Here is a 27,853-nt window from a genome sequence, read left to right as displayed (position 1 = left end):
TAGCGTACAGATTAACATATAACATATAGAGTAACAGCTTTGCACGGGAGACTGGACGATGCAATGACTGGTAAATATGTTCTTTGTTTAGGTGAAGGTATTGTGCATATTGTAGCTATGTAAGAGAATCTCAACTAGTAGCGGATATTTAATGCAAAGGCAATATTTGGAGTGAATTTATAGGTTGCCATTGGCTTGTATTTAGGCAAACTGTATTCTTTGTATTGTTAACACATTAGCGCAATTCTTTGTATCAGATGTTGTGGTATTATATATATGCTTTCTACATAGTTCCGTCTATTTTGATAGCGTTTGATAGTTCATATACTTGTTTGAGTTTCGAATGAGTTCGAAATGAGCGTACAGGTAACATGGCATTTGAAGAAACCTGAAGAAACGTCAATTTCAAAGAAAGACATGTAATGAGTTATGAGTGTGAATTAATGAGCAGCAACCATATGCCATGCTTCCAAAGAAAAGCCCCAAATTTGGACCACACCTAAACGAAAGCTGGATCAACATCGTACCTCCAGATTTACAAGTACTGGCTGGAGAAAAAGAAGCAGATATTTATGTATTTGAATGTGATTGTTTCTCCTTCCAACTTTGGGATGCTTGTGTGACAAGATTACAAGTTGTGCAAGATAAATAAAAAATCATTGGCAATAATCATGAACATGACCTAAACAAGTTGAATACAGCAATGAATAAGAGCACAAGGAAGTTTGGGATTGGGAAAAAAGATTTAAACAGAGGTTGTTTCATCCTCCCAAAACCCCATCCGGAGCCTCAACGATCACTTCACTATTGTCTCATTCCCAACGCTGGCTATTGTTTAAATGTAACAAGCAATTATATCAATCTTTTAATTGCTACCACTTACCCTGAATAAACTGAAACATTCGGTCCATTAATTTTGAGATCTAAAATTCTTTCTTGCACTGAAACTACCGAGGTCGTATTCAAACTGCTGCCGTTTTGGAAGATGAATGACATGTTGATATCATAACTGGCAGGTGATGAATATGCATGAGACCATGAAAAGTGGGCTTCATCAATTGGTTGAGAAATCACCTCCCCATCTCCAAAACGAACGTTGAGAATGGCGACACTATTAACCTGAGAGAAGAGAAAAGTTATTTATTTACAATTTGTAAGTTTTGGGGAGGGGGAGAGGTGGGTGAAAACATCAGGTGAATTATGTGTAAAGTTGAACTGATTATTCATGATCATGATACAAGATGTAACATTAACTGAGACTTGTTTGTACAAAACAGTGTAAAGGTTTATTACTGAATACTTTACAATAGATTTTGAAAAGGCAAGCAGGGGTCTGACAGGTTGAGTCCACCTGTGCTTTTGCAAGGTTACTACAGATCTGAGAGGTACAGGTAGGGAGAGGGGGGGGGGTATTCTGTGGGCTTTTTGTATAGCAGGGAGTTTGTAATGCACAGTACAGTACCTGGTACCTGATCAAAATGCTTGATTCAGTAACATGATCAAGACTATTCTGTAGGTACAATTGAGTTACTTACATAGGAAAAGAAGGACAAGGGGAGGGGGGGGGAGAATACCCGTAGATGGTAAAAGGGAAAGATGGGATATGGAAGATTTGGGCAGGGGGAAGGAGAAATGGCTGGGGGAAGGAAAACTGGCTGGGGGAGGGACGTGAGGGGAACCAGACAGGGAAAGACAATAACACAAGAGGACGGGAAATGAATAGAGGGGGAAATGAATAGAGGAAAAGGGGCAATTGAATAGCATAAAAGCATGGCACCTACACAAGAACAGAATACAAGAGGGGATTGGTTTAATGGGGAACAGGTCCCATGGGGGGGGGGGGAGGTGGGTTAGTTGATAGAGGAGGTTTATTCCTCAACTTTGCAGGATCAAAAAAATCACATAACAGCAAATGAAGTAAAAAGACATTATTTAACCTTTGAACCTATTTAACCATTTGAACTTTTTGGGGGCTTCCACAATTGATTCATATAATTCATAACTTTCTTTACCTCACATCCATTTTTGTTGTGTCTGACAGTACTTATAGTACACAGACCATATTGGGCTCATATATTCAAATATCTTCTCATCTCGCAAGCGTACTGTATCAAAACCATCTCGCTATTTACCTTTTTTTCATCGACAATGGCAAATATATTACAATTAGATCGAATCGTACCCACCTTATAAAACAAAACTTGTGATTTTAATCTCCTTCCTACCCCTCTTTAATATATTTAGTTTATAGTTGCCCTTGAACTTGTTAAGTATCCAACACAGGCACCCACAACAGTCTCCAAGAGGTTCCTCTAACAGTTTAATTGTACCCGCTGCTAAAATGCAACCCGAACCCCATTGAAGTGGTCCCATACTGCTGAGCGAGAATTAATCAAGAAAAGTCAACCTTGAACTAGCTGCCTGTAAACCACTGGGTGGACTTATCCCTCTCAATTAGCTCTACGGCCAACAGTAGGGGTCACCAAAAGGCTGGCACAAATCAAAACCCTGGCATAGATTTCACATTATAAAGGAAAAAGCTTTAGAGCAGTAGCTAACTGTGATGTATTTATATAACGTTGCTTATAACACTTGATTTTCCCTTAAATAAATCTGCAAAAATGATCAAAATAGAATTTGAAATGTCTTCAGCTGAGAGGAATAATAATGTAATGTAAGAAGGTGAACAATAGAATTGGTATAAAGGCAGTGACATAGCTAGGGTTTCAGGGGGGGGGGGACATTGAGATTGACATTAAAGAGTATAGAGTATAAAGGCCTATTGTTATAAAATTGACAATAGAATATATAAAGCAAGGCCTAATGTTATAAGATTCACAATACAATGCAAAGCAAGGCCTATTGTCATAAGGTTGATATTAGAGTTTAAGGTTAGGCCTATTGTTATAAGATGGACAATAGACTAAAAGAACAAGGCCTATTGTCATAAGATTAACAACAGAGTATAAAGTAAGGCCTATTGTTATAAGACTGACAATAGCATATTAAGCAATTTAAGACTGGCTTTTACATAAATTTGTATGTTCAAACATATTCCTTGCTTCTATAATAGCAGGAGCCATGGCTTGACCTTATCCACAAAACATGCTAACAAGCAATATATACAACCATGACTGTATGGAACAGGGTCAAATTCTTCAGTTTGATAAAATGTCAGATTTTACAATTTTCACTATTTTTGAAAAAAAAAGAAAGCCAAATGCAGTTTAAGACATATGTCACTTTATTCGTATGGAAAGTTTCTAATAACAGAAGAAATTGGAAAGCCATAATGTCTAAGTACTGAGTTTTTCTTTAATTTGTTGGACTGCCAAAAAAAAAAAAAAAATTAAAAACTGGTGGTACAAATTTGCTGGGTAAATGAGAGAGTTCACTCTAAAAAAGTTGATCTCTAGCAAAGAATCCAAGCTTAACCTGATCAATTTCTCATTCCCCAGTGTGAACAAGACCGAGCTGTGTTTATACTGTTTATCTATATTTCTCTGGTGCTATGTGCCGCATTCGTTTGGTGTAACTTTCAGCCTCTGCTGACGGGCGGCCCTACGTGGTATTTTCTCATACAAATCAATGGCGAGACGTGGGACTCGCCAAATTCAAAAAACAACCTCCGCAGCTTATAACGAACAAGTCAAAGCAGCTAGCATCAGAAAACAAAGAAAGACCGACGGGAAACGTTAAAAAATAGCGGCATGACGCCGAACTGACACGTGACAAACAGACGAGGATGAATATCACAAGTACAATGTACAGAGACATCAGAGGTAAAACTTCCTGACGAAAGACAATACTGATAATTGGCCATTTTGTCCTCGATGGTCAACTCGACTAAACCCTGCGGAGAAGTTTCGCAATTCGCAACAGGTTTTCCTTCTTCGGTAAAACAATTGGACAGCTGGATCAGAAAATTTCTCTCATTTTTGATCTATTTACTTCCCCCTACTGCTAATTATCGACCCCCTGTGCACCTCTTTTTGAAAATAAAGGAGAAAAAATACAAAACAATAATACATCAAACAAAAGATTCCAAAGATCACAATGGGACAACTTTTTTGTTTTGTTCCCATTGCCAAACAAGAGAAGGATCTGTGACGACGAAGGAAAGACCGAGGACCATAGGGGTACATTCCAATCCTGAAACAATGGATGCAAACAAACATCCTTTCCACAAGTTGTTGTAACAATTGCTTTTGTCATTACACCCCTAAGGAGGCCTCTGTCACTTGCTTGAATCGTCAAAACCGTCTGCACTTTCCCGAACAGCAGGGTCCTTTTGTTACTCTTAGTGATCCCACACCCAGATGACATGGTGAGATATTCCATATTACACCCCATGTCCTGTGTATCACTGCCCCTCTTTTCTTTTCTTTTCTTTTCTTTTCTGTTTTTGGCAGCCAGTAACTGTGGCCTAATCTGTACCCCTGAGTTTTATAAATGTAGGTTTAGCATCGACCTTCACCTACTTGTTTTGTTGTTTGTGTCATACAATTTCGCTCTTGAAGTAATACTTATAATAAATATATCTTTTGCCCTTCAAATTCAAACTTCTGTTCAGTGAGGCTATTCAGAGTTCAGATTTGTCTACATAATATGCTAGTTTTTAAGATATATACACAATGTTTGTATTAAAAACATGATATTCTGAAATTTGATGTCTGTAAATATGATTACAAATTTTTCCCCAAATCATACTCTATCGATCTATCTCAAACCCCACACCACCCCCCCCTGTCCCAACCACTTTTTATTTCCAACTTATTGCCAGGCCTTGCAAGAGAAACAACACAATAATTATTCAAAGTTTCAATATTCAGACCAAATGCTCAAAGCGGAACATGAATATAAGGAATATATGAATTTTGACAAAAGGTTACCATTTCTGAGTTTCTTCTCTTTCTAGCATTTAAGCCAGGCAATCGTGATGATTAAGATCAAAACTTACCATAGCCTCAAAATGAACATCACTTCCAACTTCTGCGTACAGAGGATGCGATACGTTGACCTGATGATGTGAGGTATCTGGATCCACATTGGCTAAAATCCATTTCGAACCGACTGTAACAGAGAGAAGAAAATTAAGCCATCTTATCACTCGTATGCCATCTTCAAGCTGTAATTTTGATGCCCCACTTTTATGCCCCCTCACCCCCCCCCCCCTCCCTGTCACCTTTCCATTGTTCTCTTCACTACATGTCATGTCCATCCACAATGACATGGCTTTCAGCCCCTTCCTAATCTCCCATTTAATACATATCCTTAGAGCAGGGGTGGGCAACCTACGGCCTGCGGGCCACATGCGGCCCGCCAGTGATTGTTCTGCGGCCCTTAATATCTCTCAAGAGAAAGAAGAAGAAAATCAATCTATTTTACATCATCACAAAAAACGAGCTAGCTGCTTAGAATTAATCGGCACTAATGATGCTGTCAGGTAGGCCTATTATCCCCATTAATTATCAACTGTACTGTATTGACACTATATATTTGTGAATACAGATTAAGTACACACACCTATTGCTTAAAAGTCCTCGGAATCAAAGGTTTGAAATCAATAGCAGGTCGTTGGTTAGGTGCGGCCCAGTCAATTTTTCACCCCTTATATCTGGCCCATTCATTCAAAAAGGTTGCCCACCCCTGCCTTAGAGGGATGACTATCGGCGCAATTTAATGTTGATATGTTGCAGACTGTCACAGAAACACGGCTATCAGTGCAGATTGCATGTCTGTGTCACTTTTAAGTAAGTTGAATTACTGTTACAAATTGACCCTTTCAACAAAAAGTGAGGTTCATCAATAAAAGTGACTGGACTCATCAGTCTAATACACAGACCATTAGGTTCTTCCAATGCAGCTCTGCAAAAAGACAATCAGCATTGCATGTGGAAAAAACAAGGTTTTCATGGTTTCAAATTACAATGCCATCGGTAACCATGGTTGCAAACATGTACAGTAAAAATCATCAAGAAAGAAACATTTCAAATACGGCTTTCTCCTTCGTCTTGTTTCTTTCTTTCTCGGTTTTTCTGCATTAAAACTGCATATTTTATTATTTTTACACACAAGAACTAACATCAACCAGACAAAACATACTTCTAAACCAGACACAATAATGAAAAGGTGCCGCTGTTATAACAGGATTTATCAAAGAGCATAACTTGTATCAACATTTACCTAGGACAGCAGCATGTTGAGTTAACTTCTGGTCATTTTTGTCATGCTATTTGGTACTCAAATCCCATAGCAATGTAACATATGTGATCCAGCAAATATAAAGTAAGCTGCACTCATCTACTCTAATTGGAAACCTTAAACTTCAGTTGTCTTTAAAATAATAAACCTGATCTATATGCATGCTTAAAGCAGGAACCAGGACTGCTGAGGTTGTGCAGAGACAGGTAAGCGTTGAAATGAGCTTAAAGTGATTCAGCCTCCAGAATCTGACACAGAACTGTAACGCACTGATCTTAGTGCACCAAACAAGAACTCTCTTTCATGTAAATGTTCAACGGCAAACATTTTACAAAATGAATGTGAGAATGATCATGTACTGATGAAACATTAATGTACAATGTGGTAATATACAACAGGTGATGGCAGATAAAGAAAAGGTAAAAATTTACTTTTACAAATTTTTCAAAAGGACACTGTACCCAATTTTTTTTCAGGATTTGACAATTGTTACCAACAAGATACTGGAACCCATATTGGACCTACATATCAGTTGTAAAAGTTCATCCTAGCATTACAAAGGTTTTTAGACTTTGACCTCTTTTGACCTCAAATGACCTTCGACATACACAAAATACATAGCAATATTCATGGCTGAGGTGCATCACCTTACCTTTATACAAAGTCGATTGATGCTTTGCTTAAATTGGAAATTAAAAATTTTTTAGGTTTCAAACTCTGACCTCTATTGACCTCAAATGACCTTTGCCATATATCCACATATAAGAACAATAAGATTCTTGTACTGTACACAACAAAATGCATCTTGATATCAATGCCTTCGTAGCTTTTACTGTTGGAGTTATCATGCAAACAAGGTTTTCGGACTGTTACGGGTCTCTGTTGACCTCAAATGACCTCTGAGATCTCCAACAAAAACAATAGGGTTCTTGTATTCACTAAGGTGCATCCAATGTACAGGTATTAAAGTATGAACTTCACACAAGCTTCACTTTGGACATAATGTACACAATGTGCACATCACCGTACCTTAGATGACTTTTGCATTAGGCAGGATATATATTCACAAAAAAAATTGGAAAACTTCATACCCCTGAATCTTGCTTTTATCCAGGACACCAAAGATCCCAGATATGCTAACAGGAAACTAGCTTTAAGAACAACAACAAAGTCACAGAGAAAAAACTCTGCTTGGGGTACGAGTTATCAAAAAAGGGCCAAGGTCATCAACTACTGTGCAATCTTTTCAAAACAAGGCAAAAAAGATGTAAGAAGATATCCTGCAAGGAATATCTCTTAGAATATTTATGAAATGGATTATTGAATTAAAAAGAAAAAAAAACAATAAGAAAAGAGTCTGTTACTTGCTACTGTCTGTGATCTCAATGAAAAAAACATATTCAGTTTAAAATCTATGAGCTCTCCTTCCAACTGTTTAGGACAAATGAGGATGGGGAGTGATGGAGGGAGAAGATGGGGTGCAACCATATAGAATAAAATCAGGGAGGCTCAGCCCCCTCTCCCCCCCCCTAAGAATGTTACAAACCTTCCTAGTGTACAGTCAACATGTAATATACCGTACAAACTAAACAGTTGAAAATTCTTCAACATTGTTTCAAAAATTGCAAAATAAAAGCACCATTTTGTATCTATTACAGCATCCTTAAGTTTGCAATCATTTCTCAAAGGGGAGGGGCCTCCTCACACAGTGTGTCACAATGTACTGGCCTTAGCACAAAAACCAGTTGTAGCTGCATTTTATAATACATGTTCAAAAACAAAACCAGAATGCAAAATGCATTGAGGTTTCGATGACTTCAATGCACTAGACTTCTGCTTGTTAGTATAACCAGAACTAGCTGTTACAATAACACTATGGCATGCTAACACAGGTCAGTCTGTACGTGGTTATACACACCTCCATCAAAAACAGTAGGGTTCTTGTACTCAATTTTATGAATCCGCACACCAAGTATTACAAACCAAACCAAATCTCTAATAACTTCGCACATTAAGGTTGCAGAGGAGTCTACTTATGGACAATTTAGATTGGAATATGCCCACAAAACTTCAAAGAATCAACTTGAAAGAAGCTAATACAGGTCACTGGAGGTCAACCTGAGGTCAAAGGTCACCCAAATGCAGGTCTACTATTGTATTACAATAGCTTAACTCCCAACCTTAATGGACATTTGGTTCTCAAGTTATCGCAAAAATACTAGTTTTTGACCCCTGATTGACCTTTGTTGACATTGGATCACATGACTGTTATGTTTTGAAACAATCCCTTACCCCATTCACAACTAGTCCCAAAATATCAACCTTGTCACACCCTGTCAATGGTAGTTTCACAAATTATTGAGAAAAACTAGGCCAACATTACAGCCAACTCCATGGAGTGAAAGCAAATCTCAAGTTCACAGGTGCTTGACCTAGTTTCTCCTTGGCAGCTGGCCAAGAAATGTTTTGAAATTCGTGGTACCTGTGCAACTTACATCCAACCAGAACTACCAATGATCTACAAATATTTTCTAGAGAAGGCATGCTTCGCCATTCAAGTGCACTATTCCATCGAAATCACATCAACTCTTTAGCAAAATATCCATACGGATGAGTCACAAGTGTTGAAGTAGCTCTAGCACTTTTATATATCTATGGTCTGCAAGCAAGCCTTGGAAGACACTGTACATGTATGTAGATATGTACATAGCAATTCAGGACTTCTAGCGACACACTTAAGTCAATGGGGATATTGTCGCGAGTTCAGATTCAAATCTACGGATGCCCGTACGATCATTTTCAATTGTCAGTAGGCTCTCCTTTTCTTATGAGGCGAATCGCCCATGTCATATACTTATAGGCTGGACGATGGGAGATACCGTATATTATGAAAAGGTTTTAACAAGTTGACCCCTGGTGACCCTAAATGACCTTCGATATCCACCAAAAACGATAGGCTTTTTGTACTTAATGTGGTCAACCTATATACCAGAAATGAAATCAATCCAAGCTTTGCTTCTTGAGATATCATGTTTACAAGCTTTTCACTATTTGACCCCTGGTGACCCCAAGTGACCTTTGACCTACACCAAAAACAATAGGCTTCTTGTACTCAATAAGATACTCCTATGTACCAAATATGAGAACTGTCCAAGCTTCCCTTCTTGAGATATCGTGTTTACAAGCTGGGCGTCACAAACGCACACACACACACACACACATACATACACACACACATACACACACGCATGATTGCAAAGGTTACGATTATCATCAAAACCAAAAATCATAAGATTTCTGTACTTCAGGAAAAGCACTGCAGAAATTAAATGATACAGATCTAGAAGGTACAAAATTTAATATCTCGACAGGATGTCGTACAGTGGATTTATTGTGAACAGCCAAAGTTCTCGTAAAACTTGTGGAAAGATTTCTCCTCATTAATGCTGAGCACAGACGTTTGCCCGGTTGCGAGATCTTTCACCAATCGATCTGAAGTCTTTTTATCTTTTAAGTACTTATTCAATATTCAGTAATTCCCAATTTTTCATTATAAGTGATACTTTTATTATGGTGTGATGAACCAGTCATTACCTTAAAGTATGTCATGAGAAATGTACACAAAAACATAAACTGTAGTATTATTTATGGTTGTCTTCAACAGAAGACAAAGCTGTTTTTAATTATAACGCAACTGGTACTATTAATAATACCGTAACTGATATTATTGATGTACGTATTACTTACATGAAGTTTGCAGTAACTTATTATTAAAACTAAAGGAAAAATTTAACATGTCTTTGTAGACACAACATAGCCATAAAGCCTTTTAATACTGTACACATAGCCAAACAACATCCTCGCTTTTTACAATTATCGTGTTCTAAGCTGTACATTAATGCATAATGAACACAGGTATCCAGGGACCGACAGAAATTAGCCAGACAGGAATTAAGGAAAAAAACATGAAAATAAAACAAAAAAACATTACTAGAACTCAGATTTTCCTCTTTTTTTAATTTTTCTTTTATTTCATGTTTCTTTTCTTTTCTTTTTACACTATGACCATGATAAACATAAAAATTCTAACTTAAAAATCCCCCTCCTCTGAAGCTCAGAAATTAGATCCCTAGATTCGAGTACGGCGTCGTAGCATTAAAATTTCATGACAAATAAAGAAAAAAAAAAGAGTATTCAATTTCAATACCATGGTTAGAAACAGTTAAATTAAAGGACTTGGGTAATTGCTTCATATCAGGTATAAGTCATACTGTAGTTTTGCACTATGACCATAATAACATTAAAATTCGAACTTAATAACCCCCCTCCTCTGAAGCTCGGGAATTAGATCCCTAGATTTCGAGTACGACATGTCCTATTACAATTTCATGACAACAAATGAAGAAAAAAATGTCCTTACCATGGTTCGAAACAGTTAAATTAAAGGACTTGGGTAATTGCTTCACATCAGGCAAAAGTAGGAATGGAGATCCTCGTTGTATGACCTCACCAGTCTGCTGGTCCAGCCAGCTGTAGAGTAGGTCAGATCGGTCAGGGAAGAAACCTATCAAAACAATAAACCGGATATTGACATGAGGAGGAGGAGAGGTCCCAAGGAGCGTTACTATATTTATACATCAAACAGTCAGTTATTTTGTAAACAAAATAAATTTAAACTGTCAGCTATATGTATCTACAAAGAAATTGAGAGGACTTTTCAGACACAAATATGCCAACTATTTGTAACAAAACTTTTTAATATTTACAATATTATCTTATAAGGGATTTGATGGACAGGGGGACAATGACACAGACATTTTTGAAAGTTTTCTAGAAAATTGTAATATCATTCATTCAGTGAAGCATGGATTGCTTGAAGGTCACATGTTATGATGGTGAAAACTGAAAAATTCTTTCTTATAAAGTTTAGCTGCTGCTCATGGTTAACTGCATATTTTTAAACAGGATTTGTGAAGAAAAGTGAGAAGAACTATCCATTTTGATTGTAACAAAATTCAGTAAAATCTTCCTTGTTTGGCTTTAATATTATGGTGAAGTGTTGTGACAAGCATATTGTACAGTAGAAAGATGTGAAACCATGGCAACAGATATTCCAAAACTGCCCAATTATGCTTCAAAGAGTGTTTTTAAGGCCTTCTTGAAACTTTGTGACCATATCAACATATATACTTATATCTGTCAAGTGTTTGTATGATGATATTGTCCCTTTAAAAAGCAAAAATGTATTGCATACAAAACTTAAACTGTTTATACTATATATCATGTGATGAGTTGAGGGTGGAATAGTATAAGGTGGGTTGGAGAGGGGATGTGGGTGGGCGAAAATGAAGATATAACTTGTGTGACTATAAAGTGTACTGTGTAGAATGGGGTGTATGTGGTGGGGGAAGGGGGGGGGTTAAGGGTGACAAATAGGAAGTGGTCAGGGCATGATTTATCCAGTATTGCATGGCAAAAACTATGCAGTTTAGCAAGTTTTTAACACAGAAACTTTAACATTTTATTAGAGACAAACTTCAGATCCATTTAAAACCTGCTACACAAAATTTGAACACTCTATTATTCCCTGTTCAGATTATAGCCTGTACATACATACATATTACACACTTATATAGCGCTGCTACATCGAGATCGTAGTACTTTGACAACTTAGCCTTGGTCATTGGTAACTTGTCACACCTACACACCAAAGTGTGCGCAATTCAATCAATCTCTCCTGGGGCACCACAGTGCACCACAACCACGTGTCCCCCCGGGGACTTCCCATAGGGTTCAGCCACAAACCGGCGCACGCAACTATATTTACAAGTTACCTCGCAAGTCCCCATTTATACACCTGGGTGAAGAGAGGCAATGGAGATAAAGTGCATTGCCCAAGGACACAACGCAATGATCTGGCCAGGGCTCGAACCTGTAATCCTTAGATCACCAGTCCACAACGCCCCCCCCCCCCGATGACAGTACTGTATACTAGTGGTTGTGACTGAAAAGTGTCAGATTGTGTGTTGGGAAGAGGTTTGTGAGTAAGATACTCTGGGCATGACAGCACCCTAACCCAGCGATGTCACGCCGAGTCAACTTTTCATTAGTGCACATTAAAAAAATAAAAAAAACTGGCAAGTTCCAAGTAACGAATTATGTAGATTTCACTAGATATATACTGACCAATGGGAATAGAGGACTGGTCTGTCTGTTTGAAAAGCTGTAAAAGATCCCACCACTTTGCACTTTATGCACGCACAGTAGTATGAATTTTGCCAAAGGATATATTCCCCTCCCACTAGACCTGTCTGCTGAAAGGTCACCGACCCTTACACCCCCCTTCCCCTGGGCTGTGGTGTTGATACCGAGACTGTACGATGGATACCCCTTACTTCCAATTTCTGGCTACAGTCATGTTGCTATGTTAGAAATATCATATATTATTCCACAGTCTGTGTGTGAGCACTGCAAAATGTCAGTTCTGTTTAAACTTAAAATAGCTGAGGGAAATCCCAGGATGTTCCTGCTGTATTAAAAAGAATTACTCTAAAACAAAACCCCAGGTTGTTGGTTCCCTTCTGTGGGAATTTTTCTTTCTCTGTTTTGGATTAATTGTCAAAAAGATAGATCTGAATTTGCTGTGAAATGTCAGTGTTGGATATTTGTATCATGTATGTATGTATGTATAATAGATCCTCCTGCAAGCAAGAAATCGCGAAGAAGCCTCATTGGCTTACCAAAGCAGCAAGCTGACTGAAGTCAGTCTCTCACATTCATATTTAACGTCCATGATTATGAATTGTTAATTGTCAACAGCACTGCATGATATAATTTTGCATATTTTCTTTGGATAAAAAAGAATAGAAGAAAGTTTCACACCTCTTTAAATAATTTATCTTATAACTTCAATGCAAATGTGGTGACCTACATCAGAGCACCTAACTCCACACCTGAATGAAGTATTCGGAGAGAACAGGCACTAACTTGTGTCAAGTTTCCATGGAAGGAACTAGGCCAACTATGCATGTATATGGATATTGGTTTGATACTGTACTAGCAAACATAAACACATAGTGACTGTGGAGAAATCAGAGCTAGTCTGATTAGATAGTTCTCCACAGGAATTCCCGAACTTGTTGCTTAAAGGCATCAAAGACTCGCACACAAAGAAACGTCTGATGCCGGTAATCTGACCTAGTTTCGAATGAGGTGTAACAGAAGTGTTAGACACCACTATCGATCCCAGAAAATACACACACAGCTTGCTACCTTCGGTAATTAGACACTAGTGTACAGTCAATACATGCAGCTACGGTCAATACCCACAACACAGTGTACATAGCAGCGATGGACATCTCAGGTCTAGATAAAAGATAACAAGGTATCACTTTTCATTACTGTCTGCATTTTGTAGCGACAAGAAAAAAACTTTACTTGCAAGCTACGGAAAGTTAACTTTTTCAGAGGGCAGTACGGGGTTTGGGGCGAGTCTTCAATGCCTTTAAACTGAAAGAATTGGCAATTTGGAGTGCAATTGTTTCGTTCCTAAAGCATTAAAAATTGCCTCGGGCATGATTCAGTCGATAGGAACATGAAACATGAATGTTATGATGGAAATGTGACCAGTGATATGTACAGTAATATGATAATGTTTCATGAGTTTACCATATCATACCATGTGCAGTATATACTGTACACTGGCCCTGGTGTGAACAATGAACCAATTTTCATCAAATTTAAAAAAAAACAATTACCAGGGAGTTCTTGTAAATAGATATATACAATATGTGTATCAAGTAAAAGCTAACACCCAGTCAATATTAGTAGGTACCTGAACAAATTCTTCCAAACATTTCAGTCCACTAACCACCCTTAAGCCATTCACCCCTTGCCCCCAATACTAACCTCAATCCCACATCCTCCCCCACTTTCCCACATTGCCCCCACTTCCTATATTACATTTGATTAAAATGCCAAAAGGAGAAAGTATTTCTGTGCCTACCATTCTCTCTTGCCAGCAAAACGATGTCCTGCTCCCTCCGCAAAACCTCAATAGAGACGTCGCCAACGTCTTTTTGAATCAAAAGTAAAAACTCCTGGTTGATGGAGGAAACGGCATTTGATGCCGTCACATTCACACGCTGAGTGCCGACTGTGGTGACATTTAACTCCAAGAGGTACCCTCCGGTGCTGAGCGTTTGCACACTAGCTGGTAGAATCTCTCCATTACTGGACACCGTAAAGCTTATGTCGGTTCCTTTGGTAAATGAAATTTCGAGAGTCGTCACACTCGGAAATAGCGTCGGACATGGAGAATGGATGGTCATGCCCTCCAAGGCGTCTAAGATGATCATTTTGTGATCGAGATAGACCGTTACTTCGTCCACTGAATTCCACAGACGCAGAGAGGCGTTAAAGACACCTTCCGTCGAATATTCATGAGCGACCTGCGTTCCGAAGCTCCCATCCACTTGCATCGACTTTCTGGTGTCGTCTCCAAAGTCCCAGATCGCCGAGAGGTTGCTCCCTCGCAGAATCTCAACAGAAAAGGTGACGGCATCTCCAGGATTTGTGACATGCTTGTCCGAAGAGATACCGAGAACTTCAATCGCATCCTCCACGGTCAGCACAGTCTGCGCGGAACGTTGACTGACGACGTTGGCAGCAGTCACGTTCAATTCGTACACTCCCGGTGCGTCGATTCTAAAGGTCTGCCAACTGTCTTCGCTCTGATGCCGCCAGACGGACCGGTTCGAGTTTAGCAGCCACCAGTGATATGTGACACCGATGGCATGTTCCTCAGAGAGTAACAGACTCACATTGAATGATTCTCCCGTCTCGTATGCAATCTCCTTGCTGAAGCCGACCGTTGCGATCGGATTCTGCACGACAAGCCGATCCTCCATTACCGCCGTCTCCGAGGTGAGATTATTGAAGACTTCCACAGATACTTGGAACACTCCTTCCATCCGGTACTTGTGATCCAACGAGACGAACAGCCGGCAACCTTCGCCGTAGCTGGCAGAGAGGTGCAGGTGGGCGGAGTTTCCGGCACCGCCGCTGATGAAGGTGTCATTGACGTCCTGCAGGGTGTGACTGTACGAGGTACCGTCGCCAAAGTCCACCGATAGGGTGCTGACCGCCCTCCCTGCAGTGTCCAGTGTGATCAGGTAATACACGGTGGTGTTGACCTCGCGATGGCTGGATTGATGTCCAGCAAGATTCACTGTCAGGTTTGATATCCTCTTGTCCAAAACCACCTTAGGGGGGCAAAAGAAAAAAAAATTGGGCAAAACAAAATGGTTAGACAAAGACCCAAAAGGATGACCTTTTGGAAAATGAAGAAAAAATTGGGATATTGTTGTTTCCCTGTTTCAATTGAAAAGAGGCAAAATCAAAGATGAGAGGAGAGAAAATATGCATGAATGCATTTCTCTTTTCTTTGAATTTAGCGCTAGCATACCATATCAATCTCCATTTCCACTACCTTGTAAGCAATCGATAGCATTTCAATGGGTTTGTCATGAGTTGTCATGAAGCTATCATATAAAAGTGCTGCACTTTGTCGTGGAATATACAAAAACAGCCAAAAACACACAAGATAACTTCACAAGCTTCATCCCCCAGACAATAAGCAAACAAAACAAAGGTCACACTTTGCTTTTGCAACACTTATTTACCATCAGCTTTTCATACAACATTTTTATTAAAGGTAATGCTAATATATCAAAAAAAGCCAAATGTACTTTAACTAATTTCCCAGCTGCATGTGTTCTAGGTTGTGTTGAATGGCCACAGGGTGTAACTCACATATATATATGCAAAGTACTGTGACTCCTGGCTACTTCTCCCTCCGCAACCCCTTCCATCCCCATTCCCCACCCCCCCCCACCGCTTGAACAAAAACACTGATGTTCAGGGTCACAGACATCAGAGTGCACAGCTTAGTTGGTAGACATAGCCCTGGGTTAAAATAGTGAGGTAAGTGGTTAGGTTTGCATTCCATCCAGTAATTGTTGTCTTTTTCATAAATTAATACTGACCTAACTATGCCTCAAACTATGCCTACAATATCACAATGCTGATCACCTTCTAATAATGAAATGCCCCACTAATCAATCGACTATGCAGTTTAATTAGCATCTGGGATCCTAATTAATTCACCTCATATTTTACCTCTATTTTTGATATGATTCCTTTAGCACTTATTTGCGAAAGATGGAAACAGAAACCAAAACTCAACTAATAAATTTTTCTTTTTTTTTCTAATTGTGAGAAATTTATTTTAACAATAAAAACTGATTAATGCCTCATAAACTATATTAAACACAGCTCAACAGATCTATCACTGGATGAGACTAATAAGAGAATGAACGATTTGTTTCAGGTCATGAAATGAATACTGCAATGACGAAGCTACAATTGGGAAATGTACTGTGGAAGGTAAACTGATTAATATCAGAATGCAATCTTTTTGTAAAATCATCCAAGAAAGCTTTTTAATTGATTTGACAGAAAGGGTTGCATGTCCTGTGAACTATACAGTGTTGTTCCTTCAGACCCACCTAGGACAATTTGACACACGGTTGGTCGAGAGAAATTTTATAAAGGTACTTAAGAGAATTGACCCACATTGAGAATTGTGGGCCACAAATTGTGGCCCACAAAAAATGACCCACAAAGAGAATTGACCCACATTGACCCACTTGTGAGCACTGACCCACATGCAAAGTATTGTGGGCCACAAATTGTGGCCCACAAAGAGAACTGACCCACATTGACCCACAAAGAGAATTTGACCCACATTGACCCACAAAAGAGCATTGATCCACATGGAAAGTAAATGAAAAGATGAGAATATGCATGGCTTTGAGAGAGAATAGGTATGCAACATTGTATTGTTTCAACTCCAACATGATTATAATTTTACTCTCTGGTATATAAATATTCCCTCTTCCAAATCCATCCCGTCCTCTATGTTCTCAATTTACCTATCTCCCTCCCCCTCCCCTCCCCCTATGTCACCTGTTTCCCATCCACAGTTCCTTTATACTGTTGAATAGGTCACTTAGTAATCTCACTGATACTTTGTCAATCATTTATGTTAGTACTGCAGTCCAAATACCAGATATTTTACCCCCTTATTTTCCTACAAGTCCTGATGATTCTCATAGTTGGACCTCACAAAAAACTTACCATGCTGAGAGTTTTTGAAACGGTTCCAAGATAATTGGTGGCATTCACAGAAACCGTAACGATACCCTTTTCAACAAAGGTGTAAACCTGTCGACAGTAAAAAAATCAGAAAGAGATGTCAAAACAACGTTATTATCATAATCAAATTTTTTTCTTATTACAAAAATTGATATCAAACCACAACAAAATGAAAAATATATGACAGCTTTATCGATAAGAACCTCAAAAGCAGGAATTCAAAAAAACTTTTTATTTTTGGGGGGAAAATCATTGCAGTTTGTTGGAAGATAGAAGAGACTAGAGAATGGAATACCTAGGAGGAATTTTTATGAATAGGAATCAATTCTGGCTCAAACGTCATGCTGTTAACATGCGTGTCCACAAGAATGGCAATATATAAGATTTATAAAGGAGATATCCTGGCGGCCGAGACTGACTGCTTTACAAACTTGCTGGAAATTTATCTGCATTTTTACGTCATACCGACATCCTCATAGACTTTTGAATGTCAAAAATATGAGTTTTTCAAATTTTGAAGCAAGACTTTCAAGTTAGATGCAAGATATTTAGCTGGAGTTGTCAAACAACTTTGGAATACTTTTTCTCGTTAAGACAAGCATTACGTCGTCTGCCACCTGAGTAACCTTTTACAAAAAAGAAAGTTCAGACTAACAATGTTTCTGAATTTAAGTTTTAAAGGACCGCCAAAAAGAAAACCAAAAGAAAACTCAACTAGACCTAAGATCCACTAGCAACGATGAACCCCCCATAAGTCAATGTTACTCAATATTGCCTCCTCAAGTTTTAGGACAGGGCTTGCTAATGAATAAAGTCTGTCTGAACTCATGCTACCCACAGATCAAATTACAGTTCTGGCATCTAAATCTTTATCCGGCATTAAGGGAGAAATCTCTCTCGAGGAAGAAACTGCTGTATCAAAGCATTTCACAAAAGAACTTCGGATTTTATGCCGAGGGAGTTATTATACTACGGGCCTATTAAGATGCGGAGAGAATTCTCAGGCGATGATAAAAGTTTCAAACTATGGAAATACACCAAATCAGAAACACTCGCTTCCCAGTGCTAAATTTAAACATATTGATTTAATTTTTCCTGAAGGAAAAAAAAATCTCCCGAAAATAGAAAAAGGTATTATCAACAGATGACAAATACACTTGTATTTATCTGAAACATAGGTTAGGGGTGGTAGAGGTGAGATTATCTGTAATTTTTTGTTTTAAATCAAATATTTTTATTACTTCCTCTACATCTTCTCTAATAATTAGTGACGCTTCTTCAGGTTTTTTTTTCTCCACCGGAAGAAGCAGGGATCGGGAGTCTGCGTATCACAATTGCCACCACTGACTGTTGATGAACTCCTAAAAATGGTATTTTTAGAACGATTTACATTTGTCCTTCAATAAAAATGAATTTCCAAGTTATAAATGGACTGTTTATCTGACAGATCGGTCTGGCTTTCAGCCAGTGCTAGGAGGTCCTTGCCAATGACTGTTAAGGTTAAATCACCTTTCACATAAAACTATCAAATTCGACATGACATCTCACGCAACTCTTTGAGATATATATCGGAGACTTTTTTTCCTTAAATCCAGCTAAGACCCCACATAGCATTTATGAAGTGGAAATAAGTTTACAAAAGAACAAAAGATAACAAAGGGGAGAAGTTTTCCCTTTCTTCTATCGATTGAACTTGTGCCCTTTTGATTGGTGAGGGTGTAAATGCTCTCGAGGGGGTGCTTCTACAAACGCAGAAGACAATTAAAACCAAACCCAAGGACCAGAATGATGATGGGAGCCACACATAATTCTTGGCTGTGAGAACCACATGGACTTCATCAACTTCCTTTCTTTCTTTGTTTTCCACTTTAAAGTTCTTTTCTCCAGGAATGGAATGACAAAGACACCATCACATTCTCAGAAAAAAAAAATGTTTTGAGGGGAAAACAGAACAAAACAAAACAAATGAACCAAATGTTTTAGATCCCTCCTTTAAAGGGTACATGGAAAAGTTCACAAAGTAGGTGCAAGTAAATGTACACACTTTAGCTGAAATAAGGATTCCACAGAGAGAGAATTGCTAAAATGGCTGTAAATGAAAAGAAAATCAACTGGTAAAAGAACAAGTTCTACCATACGGTAGAAATTGAGATCTGACCAAAGAAACTAACAAAAGCCAAAATATTATAACAAAATTATTAATATTAGGTAGCAGCAATGCAGATCTTGTACCTGGGTATTAGTTAGTGTCTACAACTTTGTGTATCATTATAGTATCTAGCCTAGGGTTCTCAAATTTTGATATAATCAGATGATAATGTAGCAAAACAAAATAACTACTAAAACATCTTTTAATCAGGTAAATCAGGTAAATTAATCCTTTAATAAATTTTTAATCTACCTGATAATCTTGCAAGCATTCGAGTCCAAAACATGACTCTTGAGGCTCTGACTGGACGCTTTCACCTCCGAATTGCCAGGAAAACGTGACGTTCACTCCTCGGACGAGAGACGCCTGAAAAGAGGCCGGCTCGTCAACGAAGACGCTGACGGCCGGGATCGTGGGATCCAGACCGTCTAAGAGAGGGATGCATGATGGGATATCCTGCTGGCCTGGGCTGAGAGAGACCTGAAGTTCCGCTGGGTACGGGAGTACAATATTGATGAGTGTGGTGGTAGAATTGAGTTGAGAGACTGAGTTGTTAGCTACCAGATCTGAAAAATAGGGAAAGCAGCCAATTCATATCTTGATGAAAGCTGGCGTAGACCATGTAAGGAAAAAATATCAGACCGCCGGTTTTTATGTGATCGTATGAACTGATTCTCAACAAAACAGAGGACTGACAGATGCAGATTAATCCCTTCCCCTATCACCATGACAACTCCCCATAATGCTCCACTTGTACATGCTTCCAGAACAAATTTTGCATAAATTTAGAATGCAAACAGGTGAGTTGTTGTGGTTCGATTTTTGCTTCTTACAAGTTTACCTTCTGGGTTAAGTCGGAGGACTTGGAATTAACTCGTTATTTTGCTTTTTCGTCATTTTGTCTTCAACCTACCAACTTGTGGGAACGTGTGGTTTCACTTCCACAAAATTCCCTATAAGGTTGTTACCAGCATTGCATTATAATTCCAAATCAATGATCTTTTCATCTTCACTATCCCTAATTATTCCAAATTGTAGGTTAATAAATTATGCCGATGAACTGCATTGTCATTGGATTCTAGTTTCCCAAAAAATTATCAAAGATGCTCACAAAAAATAAACTCAGAAAGCTGCTTTAACTTGATGATTACATCTAAGAATACACCGAAACTTCTTACCAATTGCATAGAGTCCCTCTGCGTCAAACTTGTGTAGAAATGCCACGACAGCCGAGTCGTTCCCGACCGTTTTGCTCCCAGTGGAGATGGCGCTCCCGTTTAGGTACCAAGTGTAACCGACTTTCTCCAAGTCTGTCGAGTTGAAACTTTCAAGCCCTGGAAGAGTAATTAACAATGGACGGAATCTAATTAACCCATTGGTGCTTCAGTAGTAAAAAACAATAACATATTGTTCTGTTACGTACAAACATGTTAATACTTCTTTAACCATGAATGATTCAATCAAACTGGGAAAACAAGGCTTAATTGACTCGATGAGAGAAATTACATCTGTCCAGGTAATGCTAGGTACATCTGCTATGAAAGTTTTGAAGGCCTAGTCCAAAATTGTCAGCATCTGTTTGAAAACAAGTGACAGACCTTCAGGAGTTACTAAACATCTCTTTTGATACTAGATTACAATTTAGCAAAGTACAGCGATTAGCATTACTGTATGTGTCTTAATACAAAATCATGGCATGTGCTGTTCAAGTTAGGATTTAAGCATGTCCTCTTCAAGTTCCTGAACAAGAAAAGTGCACTTAGCTTGTAATGGGTGCTAACATAGTCCCATATATGTTCTTTACAAAGTACTCAGACTAAACATTTGGCAGAATTCGTTTCAAAAGTTTTGCAATATTTAGGCCATGTGGAGGATTTGTTCCACAAAGACGGGAAGCTTTCAATGCAAGGTAAAACAGACTAATATTTCGAGTTCTTGATGTTCCGTACATGTGCAATGTCAAGGAGAGAACAAAGCGAGAAGCAGACAGGACATTCGGCACTTATTTCTTGAGCCTCGAGAGAGATCACTACATTTTTCTATTATGATGAAAGGCAAAACGGACCTCGTTTACGAACCTGTGGGCTGAAAATAGTCGCTGGCAAGTAAAATCTTTGCTTCAAACAAAGTATCGGCATCTATTTGGTTAACACCGACTGACTTTAATCGAACGTGACGGACATAGGGACCGTACGTTGTATAGAGACTTAGGGAGGAGTTCCCACCACAAGGCAGACTGCCGCACCTGAATGTCAACATAAAAAGAAATACAGATCAATAAATAAAAAGAACGTCCCGATACATATTTCACCCACCACAATGTTTTCTGAGTATAAAAAATTAGCTGGATCGTGAAATTGAGTTTCCCAGGATTGGTGTAAGGAATGGGGAAGGGGGAATGGTGGTGCCAAGATATTACCAACTGGATAGGTTAGGTGGATAGAAAAGTACTTGTAAACTGGAGACAGGTGAGCGACAGGTGAGCCATACACGGACAGGAATATCGACAGGGGTAAAATTAGATTAAGCCCTTGTTGTAGGCCGCAGCTTGCAACCAGAAAACTGTATCCCCTCTCCCTCCCCCTCTCCTTCCCCTCCCCCTCCCTCCCCCTCCCCTCCCTCTCCCTCTCCCTCCCCTTCGCAGCCCATTTGGAACACAAGACCGAGAAATTGATAATTCAAAGTGTCATACTGGGGAGTCTTTAAGCTTTGGTGCCATATGGTTTAACTAATGTTCTGGAAATACTGAAATAACTTATAATACACAGGTACAGTACTTCTTAGATTTCATCTTTTTCTTATAAAATACTATGGTTTCTGTGATAAAAGAAACTGCATATATATATGCATCTTTACACAGCAATTTGCCCACTTTTGCATAGTACTTTATGATTCAATACCAGAAAAAAAAAATATTCCCCTAATCTGGGCAGAGGGTAACTGGTCTACTGTAGAAACAGTGTGTTAACTGAAATACAAAATCACCATGACGACAAGAACTTACCTCTCTGTGCATTGCTCCTGCGAGACATTTAAATACCCTGGTAGTTCATGAAAGCATACACACTGATTTTCCTGCAACCCTGCATATGAATAACTAGAGAAATGGCAAAGAATGTTATGAACCAACTTTGAATATTAAAAATTTGGATATAAGATAAGATACGCTGCAACTGGGATTTTTTTATTTTTTCCACTAGGTTATTCCTTTAGTTGTCTTTTAAATCTTGGTTGTGGCAGATCTGATGAAATAAAATAATAGACCGGCCTATCCATCATCCTATTACATTGCAAAAGGCCGAATATCTATATTAATTCAGTATATATATTAACTTTTCAATTTGAAATGTATTTTGCCACACAATGGAGTCAAAGATACCCACATTTCAGTTGTTATTCCTGACATGAGAAATGTTCATTTTTTTAATACAAGGGAGAAAAACTGTTCGGAAAGTTAAATATGCAGATAACAGATTACACACAGCAAAAAGTGTTGTTCAAAAGTGTAAAACGTTCCCCACAGTTAATTCCTCTTCACCAAGCTACTGTAAACCAGTAGGATTCGCACAAGAAAACGTGAGAAAAGCCGTCAACGAAAACTGAGTCGAAATATACACGTTTTTCTTCGGAAGGAAGAGATAGTGGTGGTGACCTGCAGAAGAGGTCACCGGGTCACAGTGCTAAAATCATACCAGTGGCGTCTTGGTAGATTAGGAAAGTCCATTAGTGTAGTAGGAGACTGGAGACAGGTAAGTATCGTCGTTCCTAAATACCTACATCCGTCCCCATATTTTCCTCTAATTTTATATTGCAAAAGGCACAGTTAAACATGCACCTATAACAAATTACACACAGCATGCACGGGGCCAAAAGTTTTGTACATGTTTAACCTTGTCCACAGTTAATCCCTCTTCACCAACCTATGGTAAAACCTACAACCGTCCCCATATTTTGCACTACTAATTTTATAAATTATCTCACCGATACAAAGAGCCAGAATTTTCTTACTGCACTGCCTAAAAGGGTTTTTGAGAGATCTAACATTTTTTCGAGCAATTTTATCAATTTAGATCTATTCCTCGCCTTTTCTTCTTAAACTTTCAGACTTTTTCTCATCACATGAAAAAATTCAAATTATCTGATGAAATTTCCTGCCAATTTGTTATCCAACTGTTTTACTGTTATCATTGTTCTTGTAAAATCAGTGAAATTATAAACTCCGATAGAACCAACTTCACAGCAGCTTCGACCAGCGAGCACAATGAACCTCGCCACCCAAGAGCATTGACTCCCTGACCTTTTCAAACAAGTACTGAAGAAAACAGACAGTTCTCGAGAAAATAAAAGAAAAAATAAGAAAAGCAAAATCAAAAACAGCAGACTAAAAGAAAAAAATCCTTTTGTAACTGTTTTTACCATCTGTGACATTTTCCTCACCAGGATTTTCCTTATTTTACAATCCTAATAATGTACAAACAGCACTTTCCATTCTCCCGATCGGACGTTGACCCCTTACCGGCTACGGTACGATGTACGTAGACCTTTCGTTTTCATAAAACCCTGCGATATGTTTGAATCTGATGAGCTAGGTTTTTAATGGTCCACTGAATGACGCTAGCATAAACGATATAACCAACTTTGACTGCTACCGGGGCTAATTGAAGCAAAAGCCAATTAAACTTAAAGTCAAACTCATCTGGAAACAAAATTTTATTACAGGTCTGACTATGTAAAGTAAACTCACACAAATTAAACAAAGCATGAAATAATTTTAATGGCACTGTTTGGCACAACTACTGTACTGTACTGTACTGGAGTTAAAGTTCACCAAAGACTGACCTTTAAGTTTTAGCATGTCAAAACTACTTAACAGGCTACAAAAAAAGTTCTTTCCTAAAAATTCTGACCTTTAGGATTATCCTGAAACATTTTTGAGGATATGTGGTGTGGACATACAATTCTAAGTTTTGAACTTTTATCAAAACTGGAGATAAACAACGAGTTTACTTTTCGAGATCGCAAAGCAAAGCAAGGCTGGGTCAAATAATGACAGAAAAGTGTGGAGAAGGGGGAGGATGGGGAGGGAGGGGGGATGTTGGGGATAGTGAGTTAACAGAAATCTAAGAAAGAACACTGTATGCAGTAATGATTATATATCTATCCTTCACCAGTATACATTCTCATACGCTAAAGCTCTCTAGGTTCAGCAGTTTGCATATATGACATGATGATTTCTGACAGAGTATTAAACCAGCTCTTAGTTTTAGCTCAGGGTTAAAACCTATTTTAGGAGTTAAGACTTCAAAAACAGAATCCTTGGAGATTGACAGTAGACAAAAAGTTGAAGGTGGATTTATATGGTGGATGGAATTTCAGCCACAAACTGTTGACCGTAAACGTTTGGACATTTGGTAGATTAAAAATGAAGAGGACAGTGACCCTGAAGAGAGTCCTTAGTTTTTCCTTCTCTTTTTTTTATTTTTTGTTCTTCTTCTTCCTGTTTCAGAAAATCAGTTTCAGAAAGCCTGCAAGACTTGTATGTTATTAATGATTTCCCACCATGTTCTAAAAAGTTTTGAAAAGATTCTAAATGTTATAATAACTATTCCCAATTTTAAGCAAATTGGACAACAACAACAACGAAAATGGACATTAAGCAAAGTTTTAAATGAATCGTACAACTAGTTAAAACGCTTAAAGGTATTTAAGACTCGCCCCAAACTGTGTGCCGCCCTCTGAAAAAAGTTAACTTTGGTTGCTTGCAAGTGAAGTTTTTTCTTGTCGCTACAAAATGCAGACAGTAATGAAACGTGATACCTTGTGATCTTTTATCTGGACCTGAGATGTCCATCGCTGCAATGTGCACTGTTGTGGGTACTGACAGTAGCTGCATGTATTGACTGTACACTAGTGTCTAATTACCGACGGTAGCAAGCTGTGTGTGTATTTTCTGGGATCGATGTTGGTGTCTAACACTTCTCTTACACCTCATTTGAAACTACACTAGGTCAGATTACCAGCATCAGACTTTTCTTTGTGCGCAAGTCTTCACTCTCTTTAACTGGATTGATACATTTAATAATGCCTTTCACTAAGCGATAATGTTGAGCTTTCTCCAAAATGAAAGAAAAGAAAAGTTACTTTGCAAGGAACAGTACTTACCCCTGATCCAAGCAGGAATTACAGCACCCTGCAGGTGATACCGGTATTGGCATAAATTCAAAAGTTTGAGTTGAATTATATATAGCACATCCCATGTGCCATGTTGTTTCCCCTGTTAAGGCAAAGAACAACGGAAAAAGATAATTTTATTAACGAGAAACCAAAATGAAAATGAAGCGAAAAAGCTTTACTTGATTGAAAATGTGGCTAGCAATGGGTGTTTCTACTTTTTTGGGAAAAGAACTCAAATTCTTGCAAAATCTGTAGAGCCAGTTATGCAACAAACTATACACTGTTCCAATTTACAATGGAATGTGTAATGCTTTTGAAAGTTCAAACTACGCCCTGATACCCAATAGGAGGCACCACTGTACAATGTTAGAATTCAAAAGTGTGAAATTGTGTATAACTTGAAATGCTTTGAAAAACACAGTCGAAAACAGTAAGCAGAGATTACTTATTTCGTAAGAAAACAAATAAAATGTAAACACTCATTTAACCTATAGCCAAATATTGAAGGCCTAAATACCATACATTTATGTGTCTTGTGAGACTTCCATTTTGAGACTCCCATAAGTTTTGTGGTGAAAAATGAAACAAATGGAGGTACCATACAATACGTTCAACTACCCTTTGACCCAAGTACCCGTACTTGGAGCAAACTTGCAGTAGGAATGATGAATTAAAACTTGGCAAGAGCATTTGTCATTTACGAAACAAACAATTATGTACATTAAATTTGTGGGACGCAAAATTTTCCGAATTGGATCGAACAGGCATTAAATACTGCACAGTCTCACAAATAAGCAGCCATAAACTTAGTTGTTAAGTCTACAAACATCACTCTGAACTTATTCTCAAGTAGTATGCAATTATACTTGAATGTAGCACTGTAAGCTGAAAGTATTGGTAACACAAATGTGACAACCTAATGTTGTTTAGGTAAAAAGAACAAATAAAAAGAATTAATTAATTAATTATTTTTTTTTTTTTTTTTTTTTTTAAACGGCCACCTAGCAAAGAACACCTGGGCATGACAACCAAAGCAAATTCACTGTGCTAATACCCTTTCAGCCCCCAGTCCTCATATATATGGGACTGTGATCACAGTTCCCCCCCAACCCCAAACATCTGTATACGACAGTCACACATATTACAGTAGCCCACAAGGCTGCCTTCTATACATTCTTACTATAGATACTGTACTGTATGCAATATGTTACAGAGAATCATCTTTCACTATAAAGTACAGTAGAAGCCCAGCTGGTATTTCTCTAACTTTCTTGGAGTTTTCTCAGACTCTCTTTAAAGATACCGAACTAATCAGTCTTTCAGAGGATGCAGTGATGCGTGACTTTAATTCTCCAAGAGAGGTTGCATAAGATTGCACTCTTCTGACAATTCTGTTTATTGAAGAGTTTATAACACACAAAGGAAGGATTTACCTGACAAACTTTTTCCTGCATTTTACATGCATGTATATATATTGCAGTTGCTTTCCTCTACATGTACGCATGCACACCTTTTATACAAAAGAACGTTTGACGGTTTGAGGGGGAAAGTACAGGACAGTAGACCTGTTAATATGAAGCTGAGAGGCTCTTGTTACTGGTCAGGAAGTTCTGTAAGATTCCTAATTGAAAGTTTAAACGGTCAACCGTCTGTGTACTATTGAGTAAGTGGGGGTCAAGTAATGTATTTTAATCTCCGGGCAGTGAGTCTTGCTTGAGTTTTGCCTCACTTCCGGTAAAGCAGCCCAGTTTGAATATGGTCGGAATTGGAAGATGTAGTGAACCATGGGATATGGCAGATAAATATAGTGTGATCCACATGTTTCTATAATTACACTACATCAGTGATCGACTCACAGCTTGAAGCTTACCTGCATTTTTCGTTTTTGGATCTGACCCTGCACTTTGTGTTAAATATCAAAACAAGTCCCAATCGATTCTGAACATCTGATTCCTTGGTCATATAAGATCCTGTGACCCCCATCTCCCGGCCCCCGGTGGGTACCAGACCCACGGTTGCCATCACCGAACAGGAATTTGAGACTTTGAGTCATTTTTGTTATTATTATGTACGTGGAACAAGTTTGAACTACTTACGTAATTGAGTGTT

General features: G+C 38.4%; 1 protein-coding gene across 1 annotated transcript in view; it reads right to left on the bottom strand.

Annotated features, from left to right (window-relative positions):
* LOC139958644 (polycystin-1-like protein 1) overlaps positions 1-27,853 on the bottom strand; it is an 89,417-nt gene that overhangs the window by 56,673 nt on the left and 4,891 nt on the right. Inside the window, exons 2-11 of the mRNA XM_071955872.1 lie at positions 25,733-25,844; positions 22,575-22,667; positions 21,649-21,815; positions 20,749-20,904; positions 19,823-20,136; positions 17,404-17,490; positions 14,210-15,467; positions 10,625-10,768; positions 4,961-5,073; positions 884-1,119 (exon numbers count right to left, since the gene is read on the bottom strand). Coding sequence (XP_071811973.1) covers positions 884-1,119; positions 4,961-5,073; positions 10,625-10,768; positions 14,210-15,467; positions 17,404-17,490; positions 19,823-20,136; positions 20,749-20,904; positions 21,649-21,815; positions 22,575-22,667; positions 25,733-25,844 — 2,680 coding nt within the window. The remainder of the gene's footprint in view (positions 1-883; positions 1,120-4,960; positions 5,074-10,624; positions 10,769-14,209; positions 15,468-17,403; positions 17,491-19,822; positions 20,137-20,748; positions 20,905-21,648; positions 21,816-22,574; positions 22,668-25,732; positions 25,845-27,853) is intronic.

The sequence above is a fragment of the Apostichopus japonicus genome, chromosome 18 (assembly GCF_037975245.1).
Source record: "Apostichopus japonicus isolate 1M-3 chromosome 18, ASM3797524v1, whole genome shotgun sequence".
NCBI lineage: Eukaryota > Metazoa > Echinodermata > Holothuroidea > Aspidochirotida > Stichopodidae > Apostichopus > Apostichopus japonicus.
The sequence above is the reverse complement of the archived record's forward strand: the minus strand, read 5'-3'. Positions and strand labels throughout refer to the sequence as shown.